The sequence below is a fragment of the Leptinotarsa decemlineata genome, unplaced genomic scaffold (assembly GCF_025532065.1).
Source record: "Leptinotarsa decemlineata unplaced genomic scaffold, Ldec_3_MD MMD2_tig00026314_RagTag_RagTag, whole genome shotgun sequence".
NCBI lineage: Eukaryota > Metazoa > Arthropoda > Insecta > Coleoptera > Chrysomelidae > Leptinotarsa > Leptinotarsa decemlineata.
In genome coordinates, this window is record NW_027412684.1 from 4,620,295 (window position 1) to 4,632,726 (window position 12,432).

Here is a 12,432-nt window from a genome sequence, read left to right on the forward strand (position 1 = left end):
GCTGCGTACGCTGTCATTATTTATTTCGAATCGCCCTAACTTTTTTGACAGTAAACTTTTGGTACTTTTCATGAAAAAACCTAATTCCCACACCTTGTCCAAGTAAAGAAGGTACACCTCCTCAACAACGATATTTACAATTTTCTATATCGATGCATATTACTTCATAGCCAAATTCGATTTCAATAATTTTTATCACTCTCCGCTTGCAAATTGAGTTAATTAAATTAAGTAGGCTATGAGAGTTTGTTCATGAAAATAGAAGTTCGCTGTCACATTTTTAACTATTAATTAACAAATTCACAGTTCGGAGTTTATAAAGTGATTTTTTGGTACCATGCCCGACTTTACGAATACTGAAATGGCTGATATGGTTTTTGCATACGGCTTGACTAACGGAAATTCAAGCGAGGCCAGACGCATCTATCAGGAAAGGTATCCGCAACGCGTGACTCCTTGAGCAGCGACATTTGCGAATATTTTCCGGCGACTTTCCGAATCTGGAATCTTTGGAACATATTCTGCAGTTCTGCAAGAACTGTAGAGTTCGATGAGGCGGTTCTCGAAGAAATTAGTGAACATCCAGAGACAAGTACAAAAAAAATTAGTCAAACTTTAAATTCGAGTCACATGACAGTTTACAGAATTTTAAAGGAACAGCAATTATACCCTTATCATATTCAGCATATCCACGTGATTTCCAACCACGTATCGAATTTGCTCAACGGCTTCAAAGAAAAGTCGAATAACATCCGGAATTTTATCGAAAATCCTCTTCACAAATGAGGCAAATTTTTCAAGAAATGGTGTCATGAACTTCCATAACAACCACATGAGGGCGGAAGATGACACATGCGATAACGCAAACTCATTTCCAAAACAGATTCTCTTTTAATGTATGGGTAGGCATAATTGGGGATTATTTAATTGAGACCTATTTTCTTCCTTTACGTTTGAATGGAGATGCTTACCTACATTTTTGGAACACGAGCTTCCCCAACTTATAGAAGATAATCCCATTGGTCTCCGAAATCACTATTGGTTTATGCACAATGGAGCTCCTTCTCATTTTAGTGCGATAGCAGAAAATTTTTTAGACGTAGCATATCTCCAACGATAGATAGGAAGAGGAGGCACGGAGCATTGGCCCCGAGGTCACCGGACCTCAATCCCGTCGATTTTTTCTTTTGGGGACACCTAAAATCACTAGTTCATGCTAGCCCTATTGATAACGAGGAAATGTTGAGGGGTCGCATCATCGCTTGACAAAACTTATGACAAAAACCTACCATGTTTTGAAAAATCTCAACAATTCGAAAACGAATCATTCTTCGTTGAACATTTTATAGGAAAAAGTTGTTTATTTTGACGAGATCCACTACATACTTAGTTTTTGTAATGTTCTCAGCAACTTCACTTGGCGCCCTAGGAGCTAAGTAATATGCATCGATGTAGAAAATTGTGAATATCTCGAAAACGATCACCTTCAGCGTTGTTGGGAGGTGTACCTTTTTTACTTGGAAAAGGTGTGGGAATTGTTTTTTTTCATGAAAAGTACCAAAAGTTTACTGTCAAAAAAGTTAGGGCTATTTGAAATAAATAATGACAGCGTACGCAGCGTCCTCTAGATGTGAATGACAATTAATACGAAATTATGATTTCCCACGTCAAAAAAAACCCCGGGTGCCAAATTTCGTGCAAATAAAATAACTATTTTTTTGAGTTATTTTCAAAAAGCGAACAAAAAAATTCATTTACAACACCCCGTATCTCCGAAACGAAGCATTTTCGGACACAAGTTCATATAGACAGGAATACGTCACTTGAATATTTTAACGTACTTATGTTACACAATATATATATATATATATATATATATATATATATATATATATATATTAGTTGCATCATCCACATAATACCGAAGATACAATTCATTCCATTCAACGTAAATATTTATGCGGCACATCGACTGAAGCCCTCTTCTCTGTCTGCAGGGGAGGAGGTGGAAGTGAAGCGGCTGTCGGTTCGCGGGCTGCTCCCCGAAACCGAATACTACATGACGTACGACGGATCCACGACCATGCCAGCCTGCCACGAGACAGTCACATGGATGATCCTCAACAAACCGATTTACATTACGAAGCAACAGGTACGTAATAGTCAGTGTTGTAGACTGAATTGGTGGTTTTAGTGTGAGCGATTGGCTGATGAAATTTGCACGGTTCGATGTATCGACTGTATCGACTGATTCATTGCTTGAGGTAACTCGGATTTTTTGAAGGGAGATTTATGCTCCAAAAACACATATGAAAATTGTGAGCCAATTTCATGAAATTCTTCAACACTCTATCAATTACTAAGTGAAAACATTGGTTGGAGTTTTTAGTTAAAATATTTACAGTGTGGTCCATTAAGTGTGCAATAAATGGGAAACTTTTTTATTATCGATTTCTCAGAAAATTTTATTCTTGACAAAAGTTGGTGCATGTTCCAAAACTATACTGAGTGTACCTGAAATGGCTTTTTGACAAATACCATACAGGATAGGCCAAAAAATATAAAGTTCGTTCAAGAGTAAAGTACCCTTATTTCAAAAAATATAGAAATATGTTGAATGGAAAAGTTGCTTAGAATTAAAAGTTCTGTTCAGATACGAAGTCCTGCTATTCGATTTTTTTTTCTTTTGGAAAATTTTGAATTACCCCCGTATGATACATATTTTTACTATTTTGATTTAATATGTATTTGAAGTAGACACAATCAAATCAGTTTGTATTTTTTATCAAATTAAAGTGTATTTGTAAAATTCATTTGGATTTGGATTTTTTTAGGTGACCGTCAACTTCATGTTTGTTGCAACGATATTTAACAGAACTCTAGAATGGAACAAATACTCTTTTAAACGAGGCAAATACTTTACTAAGTATAATGGTCATATGAATAAACTGTCAAAATCTATCGCGGATAGCCATGTACAGAAAAATACAGTAGATAACTCAACAACTTAACAGGTGCTAACAATGAAAATTATCGAAGCGTCTCTGTATGTCCACCTTCTCTTTCGATGCATCTAATTGTTCGCTCATAAAATTCGTTTAATGTAGATCGCAACACATTGGCGGGAATATTTATGCAATGAACTCGTATTGAAGTTTCAAGCTCATCAACATTATTAAAGGGGCGATCTCTGTAGACTTTTTGTTTTAAGTATTCCCATAAGAAATAATCTAGAGGTGTAAGGTCTGGAGAACAAGGAGGCCATCGAGGATCGGTATTTCATCCTAACCATTCATTACGAAATGTCCTATTCAGCCACTGAGAAACATTTCTAGTAGAATGGGTAGGGCATCCGTCATGTTGGAACCATAACTTTTGCCGTTCTTCTAATACCATATCATCCAAAAACTCTCCTATTCAAGTTTCAAACAAGTTCAAGTACTTGTCACCATTCGAATTCTCGCAAAAAAAACGGACCTAGTAATTTATCATTTAATATACCACACCAAACGTTTGTTTTCTGATAGTATTGATTTTTGTTGTCAATAATAAAATTTGGGTTGACATCTGACCACCATCTGCAATATTGTGATGATAGAACCCCATTTGTTGTAAAAGTATATTCATCTACAAACAGAATACATCGATGGAAATCTCGTTGTTCTTCTATTTCACTATTCACCCACATGGAAAAATCATATCTCAAATCATAGTCTCTCGAAATGTACAAATGAATGTAGGTTTGTAAGCATGGTACTTAAGTTTCTTGAGAATACGCTTCACAGAGGTTTCTTTTATGCCGGTATTATCACTAATTTCTTGGGTCGACCTTCTAGGATTTTCTACTACTGCTTGAAGTACGTCAAGCTGGTTTTCTTCTGTGCATACAGGTTTCGTACGCTCCTTTATATTCTAGTGAGCTGGTCTGTTTGAAATTCTTTAAAATTCAACTTACACTTGAATAGCAAATTTGTTTGTCTGGATGCCGCTCGTTGAAAATATTTGCAGCTTCGCGCATTGTTTTATAACCATCACCACATATTAAAACTAATTCTGCCTTTTCAGTTAACGTTATTAATACTGGGCGAGGCATTTTTAATATAAGGACAAATATGAAAACGTTTTACAGGCAAGTTTTAAGAAACCACACTATCAAACTACAGTATTGTTTTAGGGCGTATGTGTTTTTTGTTCATGGCTATCCGCGATAGATTTTGGATTGTTTTTTAATATCTGTTCTAGTTGAGGCATTGTTGTCAGAATTAAAGAAATTTTATACTTTTATTGACAGTTTATTCATATGAACATTTAGTTAGTAAAGTATTTGCCTCGTTAAGAAGAGTATCTGTTTAAAATTTTCTGAGAAATCGATAATAAAAAAGTTTCCCATTTGTTGCAGACCACACTGTATACACACAGTTCATCAGTTACAAACCATAATTTGTGTAGTATGAAAGAATTGGAATCGTGTTCTTCAATAAACAACATGTGAACTGTCAATTGATAGTACAAACTTTGACAAACGTATGTATAACTATCTCTCGTTCCAAACAAAAGGTCCATCTGAATAAACGCAGACGTTCTATTTTGTTTTTCGATTCGTAACAAGGTCAGCAATGAACATAATTAATTTTATTTCAAATTCTGTATGGCCTGAAGCAATTTTTCTTGGTGCACAGGCTACACCACCACCATGACTCGAATTTTTGGGTTTTGCAAAAGTTGCCTGATACCGTATGTCTACGATCTAAGGCCCTCATGACAGCGAATGACGAACCACGACTGTTTTTTAGTGCCCATTGAAGCGGCAGATGGTAATCTGTTCGCAATATTTATGACTTATGATACAAAAAAAATATTCTATCGGGCAATAATGTCAAAAACCGCGAATATTTCATCATGACTAAACCTTCCGTTCCAAACGATATTCTATAACATAGTTTTGTACCGATTCATGTTGACCGACAAAAAAATGTGAAATTTGTCAAAAATGAAAAAATTGTAAAAAACCCTCAGCTACCTCTTATAGTTACTGAAACCGCAGAAACATCATTTTTTTACGAAATCATCTTTAGATCTCATTAAGATATGCAACTTTCTGCTGCGCATCCGCAGCCAATGTCCTGGAATCCAATTGGAATGACGAGATAAGTGTGGTGGTCAGCAAAGCAATATATTGGATTAATGATTTTTTCCAGAAAGTGATTGATATAAAATAAACAGAGGGTTGTAGATAATATGGATCCCTGGGGAACACCAGCGTTGATGGTCAAAATATTCGACGGCCACTTGCAGGAAACGTTTTTTCAGGAAGCTGGAGAGTCATACACAAAAATGATCTGACAAGCCATAGCATCGAAGTTTGGCCAGCAAATCATCATGCCACACACGGTCAAAGGCATCAGAAATATCAAACGCAACAGATCTTGACTCTTCATGTTTCTCAATTGCGTTACTCCAAATATGGGTGACATATGATAGAAGGTCGCCTGTTGATCTTTGTTTCCGAAAGCCTTATTAATGATTGCTCAAGATGTTGAATCCTTCCAAATATCCAAGGATATGGTGATTTACGGCGTTTTCCATGATTTTTCAAATCACTGATAGGGAAGCGAATGGTCTATAGTTATTTGGAAGATTTTTCTTGTCCTATATGGGAATAGACTGAACGCGAGCAATCTTCCAACAAGAAGGAACAGTTCCTTTCTTGTAAGATAAGTTGAAAAGTCTGCAAAATACTGGTGAGAGTTATTTGGCGCACTCTTTAAGTTCGATGACAGTTCGTTTCATTGGAAAAGGAATATATGCATCCATGGATGAAAGAATAACTTCCTTGACATCAAAAGCACAAGTTGATCGATCATAAGAGCTGAAACAAACATCTAGCCAGGAAACAAACATCTAGGAAAATGATTTTGAAGATCCATTCAGCAGATCTGTAATGCCAGATTTTTTTTTGGGTTCACTTGCACGGTGCTCTTCGTCTGGGAGCTTATGGGTCGTAAATTAGGAGGGAACTTTTGATTATTGATACTGAAATGGGCGCCACCGGGTTTTGTTATTATGGTATTTAGAATTATGTCAAACACGGAAAACATAATTTGACTGATTAGTTATGAGACAAATATCTCCAGATGCTACGTAGAATATTATTCCAACCTTGTTGAGAAATGAAAAATACCTATACCTAAAGATAAAAAACATTCAATTATTTGACCATTCAGAATGTGGATGAAAAACGAATTTTCTTTATGGTATTCTATATTTAAATCAGCATGCGCATAGTACTATGTTCAGCCTAACAAAATATGTCACGACGTTTTTTTTGTTACCGTGAAACGAAACTTTCGTAATAGATTATCAAAATTAGATTTTGTGGAATGGGATCTTATCTTGGAATGTTCACTAACAGGGTGATCAGTAGTTATAACGGAATATTTATAATAAACCAAAAATAAACGTATTCTAATATCGAAAATATGTTTGAAAGTCCGGCCTTTGTATGTCACGGAGGGTGAAATCTGGAATCAAGGGTTATGTCCTCAGGGGTAGAAGCAGCAGGTAATATGATACAGTTTGGATGAAGAAATTCTCGAAAATTGCTGCTCTTCAGATTATGTTCTTGAGATCTCTGTTTGGAAAAGCTGTTCTGCAGAGACTAAACCACACATATTTCATGAAGATGATATAAGTTTTTTTCTAGTGGAGTCTGGGAGGAGTCTTTCCTGAAAGAAACCCTACGAAAGGTATATGCTTGAATATTCACATCGCCCATCGAAGATGGGCCGTCTTTTTTTAAAAGTAAATGGAGGTAGGTAATGAAAAATAGCTTGAAAAACTTACCTTCAAAAGAGATTTCTCTTCAAAAATGGTTAATGATTGTAACAAGAATGGTACTCAAAGTGATGTAGGTGCGAGAACCATAAAGCAATTCAAATCCAATTAAGAAAATTTGCATAAAAACCAATTTGCTGAGAAAAATTGACAAGCGCCTTCAAACAGATATCACATCACCTTTGTACTGTTCAATGATCAAAAAATAATTTCAGAGGACAGAATGATTGAATTCTTTCCTAAATTCGAATAACGGAAATGGTATGCCATCTTTTGTGTACCGATGGAACTGAAATATCATCAGTGTAGGAACCTTAACTGGATTGAGCGAAATGAATAGATTGAAAGAGATCTACTTTGATGTTTTTTTGATCATATCAGACGTATATACAGTGTACATCTATATTGTGGTCAAGGTTTCCATAAACCGTGGTCACGCAAGAAAATAAAACGCTACAGGACATTGAAGTCACCGAATATGGAAATTTCGACACTGGGGTGATTGATTTGCAGAAAGTCAATGGTGTTTGCGAGTGAAGAGAATAGTACCCAATATTATGAATCGCTTGGTGGTTGATGAACGCAGCATATATTCAGTGATCTTCTGTGTTGTTATTTTAAACCACATAACATCAAAGTTTTTGTGTTTCAGCATTTTCTCTCGTTGACAGAAGAGATCGCTCCAGATGAAAAGAGATATTCCAAAGTCACGTCTGAATCGGGAGTGGTAATCATAACCGGGTGTGCAAGAATATGAGGACTTTTTATTTGTAGATGTTGGTGCACTGACTTTATATTTGAGTTGAGTCCTCTGATGTTGCAGAAATCGATTTAGAAGTTGCTAGTGGGCCTCTTAGCAACTGCAGTTACCATAATATTTTTCTGTGGAGCGATATGGAGTAAAAGATATGTTACAAATTCCAACCAACTGATAACAGACTAATAACAAATTTATAACAATTGTAGAGTTTTCGGAGTGACTGTCAGAGACTGCAGAAAATGTGAGTTTAGTAGCGATTCCATGTGTAAGAAAAACAAAAATTTGCTTCTGTTGTATTTCATCTAACTTAGCTGAGTATTGTGAAATAAAAAATTTTGAAACATAAGTGGATGCAAAATTCATCATAATCCTCTACAACGCGATAATAGAATAAAGGATATGGAGACTCAGGATTTGGAAATTGTTAGTTATTAAGTACCAGAGCGGTGCATTTAGAAATTTCTTCATCTCTCAGCACTGATTCTGACAAGACACAAAGAATTGAAACAGGCTCTGAGAGAATCTAAAACAGAAAAGATGATGACAGAGATGACATCTAAATTAATTCAGTGGCTGTTCATTCCTCATGGTACACCACATATGCGTGGCAGTTGGGAGCGTCAATAGCCACGCGAAGAAGTTCTATTGACATTATTGGTGGAAGCTGAGCACATTGTTGATTCACGACCACTCGTACCATTGCAATATGAAGAAACCATTTCTTGATTCCTTGATTGATACCATTTCTTGATTGATACCTCCAGTTCTATATGCTTATTTTCTGAAGATCAGTTAGTCACCCGAAAGCAATGCAAAATTTCCAAGAACTAACCGTTTGTTTCTGGCGTAGATGGGTGAGAGGGTATATTTGCTGCCGTTAACAAGGGAACTAAATGGTTCCAGAAAGACATTTGGAATATCAAAGTTGGCAACATAGTTGTTTCAGTTGACAGCGACCTACCACGAAATGATCAAATACGCATACTAGATGTCAAAACCAAATCTGGAGTTTATCGACGATCGGTTGTGAAACTAAGCATTCTACATGTGAAAAATAAACATGATTAAAATGAAGAGTGATGAAGCGAGTTCCATTACTAGGGGAAGTGTTGCGGAAGAAGAATATTCATAATCACTTTGTTTTTCGTAAAATTGAATTTGATTCCTTTGTATGTTGAGTTCTTATAGAAAGTCAGTTGATCGTCAAATGAAACCATAACTTGAGCAGTTGCCAGTCACTACAAAAACATAATTTTTTACAGAATATCGGGAAGATATAATGAAAATTCAACTTATTTGAGTCTTTGGACTCACCATACAACGTCTGTGAACATGAGTTTAGTAATATAATATAATACGATTCATCAATAACAAGCATGCAAAAAGTCTCCGGCCGCAGCGTATATATTTTAAATTTCTATATATCTAAAGTTGAACAATGTCAATATTAAATGGTTCTACTTAGATTATTTCAAGTAATCACTTCTGTCGGGCGTCCCTAGACACACATGTTTTTTTTTATAATCACTTCAACAGTATATGTCGGTTACACACTAAACACTGAGTAATGCGAAAAAAGGGGAGAGAACCTTCTGTCCAAAATACCGCTAGCGCTATGGGTTGGAGTGAGCGAGGAGGAGTATGCCTGCCGCTGCCATATGCGTGAGAGAAATGGAAACCAGACAGACTGGCGCCGTAACGCGTTACGTAACAGGACGGTTTGCTCTCCAATAAGAAGTTATCACTTCAAAGGAATTCCAGTAATTATGATACTTCAAGAAAAATTATTTCAGAAAATTCTTACCTCAATAGATTTTTCAATTGTACGTTATATTGATTCCTTCCTTTTTATTTTTCGATGAATGAAATTGAATTCTCATAGAGATAACGAAAATATAATGAAAGTCTTTGGACTTCGTGTTTCATCAAAATCAGATTTACGGTCAACATGTTCAAGATAAATATGCTATAGAGAAGAACCAGAAGCACCATTGAAATTCAATCATCTTGTAATAGGCTAATTTTGTATGCGCTACTGTGACGGGTAATCGCATAATCGAATTAAGAATGTCAACAGAGAGTGTAATATAGTTAGGGTGTAAGCTCGGGCAATTTGTTAAGTGCTGCTAAAGAAACGTGAGATATGCATCAGTGTCGTAAATTACGCTTATTAGTGTCGCCGTTCCTACCCACTATAATAATTAGCTCAAAAGTTTTCATTTGCTTGGGTGCGTCTGTAATTTTGATTTTTTAGGCTTTGATATTAATGATACTTTATTGACAAGTTGACGTTACAATCACACGCGATGTCTCATGTTTCTGCTTGTTACTTCAAAAACTATATTTTCTATTGGGTTTACGGTGAGTCTGACAGACAAAAACATACATTTCATCACATGGAGTTGTGGAAATATATGACGGAATTGTTCGATACCTAATGGAAGAGTTTGAAATGAACTTGAACTTGGGGTCCAGAGAGCATTGTTTCGGCCCATCATGGTACCGTCAGAGACGCTGAGCTAAGCTACTGAACTGCCCTGAAAAGCGTTCTTCTCCATTATATCTTCAATCATCACCAATTTTGAAGGTTCATATAAAACTTTAATAATTGTTAAGAGGGAAGTTTGAATGTTTTTCATTTCTGGAACTATTCTTCAAAAATTCTGCGAAATTTCCTTGCTGGAAAAAATATCCCTGTATGAAAAATCAAAAATGTTTAAAATTAGATAAACATGAATAAAATATTGAACTCTTCTTTTCTCGAACATTCAGTTTTTCCGTTGACGGAAACTACATAATTTTTTCTTATTTTTTATTTTTATTGCTGGAAAAATTAACGTGATCAAATGTCTTGTTCATGGGATAACCAAATTTTTCGAAAGAGACTCTAAATTCTCGGGAAAGAAAGGTTTTGGCTTTCTACTACTCCATCTTGATACAAAACAATATGGGAATCTTCCAAAGAAAGAAAGGAAGCAGTCAATTTCAAAAGAAGTAAATCTATACATAGATGTGTAGATCATGTAAAGAAGTAACTTTCAGATACAAACATTGAATTACACGAAAGAAAAATACTTTCGAAACAAATACTTTTGTATGAACACTGAATTACACAAAAAACACTTTTCTTTGCTCAGTTTGTATTCTAAACATCCATTATGGAATTGAATCAGATGTCATTTACACGATTTTTATACAATATACTGAATTAAAGGTAATAATTGCACTTACATGGAACATTGTCATCCTCACTGGTAGACATCGATGTTTTGCCGTAAGACACTTGCCTTAGGGCTCTTCAGTTCCAATCTGGATAACATTATAAGAAAAAAAAACACAATTCATTTTTAACATTATAATAAATAACACAGGAGCATTATAAAAACAATATAAGAACATCATAAGATGTTAATTTTTTTTTTATAATGTTATCATAATGTTTCGCTCACGGCGAAACATCGATGTCTACCAGTGAGAATGACTATTCCTTTCATTTAGTATCAAGATGGAATAGTATAAAGCCAAAAACTTGCTTTCCCAAAAATTAGTCACACGAAAAAATAAAACCCTTTCAATTTGAACGGGACTCTAAATATCGTTAAAAAATTATTGGGAAAAATCAGCATTCCGTAATCAATCATTAATTTTTGTCAAAAAATATCTTCATCAAAAAATTTATTTTTTCAAAAATTATCATTTTTACCAGTCACTTTTATCAATCATTTTTATTCATTGGTTCTAAAATCAGTTTGTTATGAGCAAATTAATTTTCACACTTTTCTATTTCTGAATGGTTGAATAAATATAACCATGTATCATTCTTTAAAAATCTCTTTCCATTTTCATTTCATTTCATATTTTCATTTACATTTCAAAATCATATATGTGTTTTTTATTCAACTTTTCACTATTGGAAAATTCAACAATAACAACAAATTGGCTATTGAATGGAAAAAAATAAATCGAATAAAGAATATTCTGATAACGAATGTGCAGTAGAAATGGTTCTTCATTATTGATATTCACTAGCGAAAGTTGATGAGTATTTGACAAATACCTTCTTATGTCAGGTGGGTTGAAAATTTTGTATACTAACACACAGATGTTCCAAATGTATATGATTTTTAGTTGACCCCAACCTTCAAAAGGCACGTGAACAAATTTCACAGCTGTCGGATTATTGGTTTGTGTGATAGAACATTTTGAGTGGAGCAGATGGGTGAAGAAAATGGATAATGAGAAATTTCGTAACTGAAGCATTATTTTTTGGCTAAAACAATACTGTTGAAGGCAATGCTTGATTAACATTATTCGGACTCTGCATCAGGAAAATCAACCGTTAAGTAGTGGTTTTATCAAAATAAATGTTAGCTTACAAAGTTTTCAGCCCAATTATAAGTTGTTTACAATTTTTAAATATAGATTTCCTCAATTAGAAAATATATTGAGTAGAATGCTATACTTTTATGTTATACGTTTGACTTTTTACATTCAAAGAATATCTCAAAAAACCTTAGAAAATTTCAACAAACACATAATGGAACAAACTTCAAATGTTGTTTTATATCATTCAGGACTGAAAGTATGAAATTAATTTTGGAAAGCATCATTCATTTCCAAAATGCAATTCTTATTTGTGAAATTATTGCAATTTTCTGCAGATGTTTCGGCAAATATTCAGAAAATTGATAGTTTTCCATAAACCATCATTCACGTTACATATTTTACATTCGATATCCTCAAAATCTGAAGCTACCGCCTCTGTTTCAAAATAAGAAGATTTTCTCCAAGTAGGATCGTTTAGTTTATTCAATTTTATTTTTTCATCTACAGTTATC

General features: G+C 34.6%; 1 protein-coding gene across 3 annotated transcripts in view; it reads left to right on the forward strand.

Annotated features, from left to right (window-relative positions):
- Positions 1-12,432, forward strand: part of CARPB (Carbonic anhydrase-related protein B) — a 1,001,903-nt gene that overhangs the window by 932,295 nt on the left and 57,176 nt on the right. For 2 of the 3 annotated variants that reach the window (XM_074181443.1, XM_074181444.1), the window contains exon 8: positions 1,998-2,152. In XM_074181443.1, coding sequence (XP_074037544.1) covers positions 1,998-2,152 — 155 coding nt within the window. Of the gene's footprint in view, positions 1-1,997; positions 2,153-7,486; positions 7,910-12,432 lie in introns of those variants that run through there. The other variant, XM_074181445.1, reaches the window with a different exon arrangement.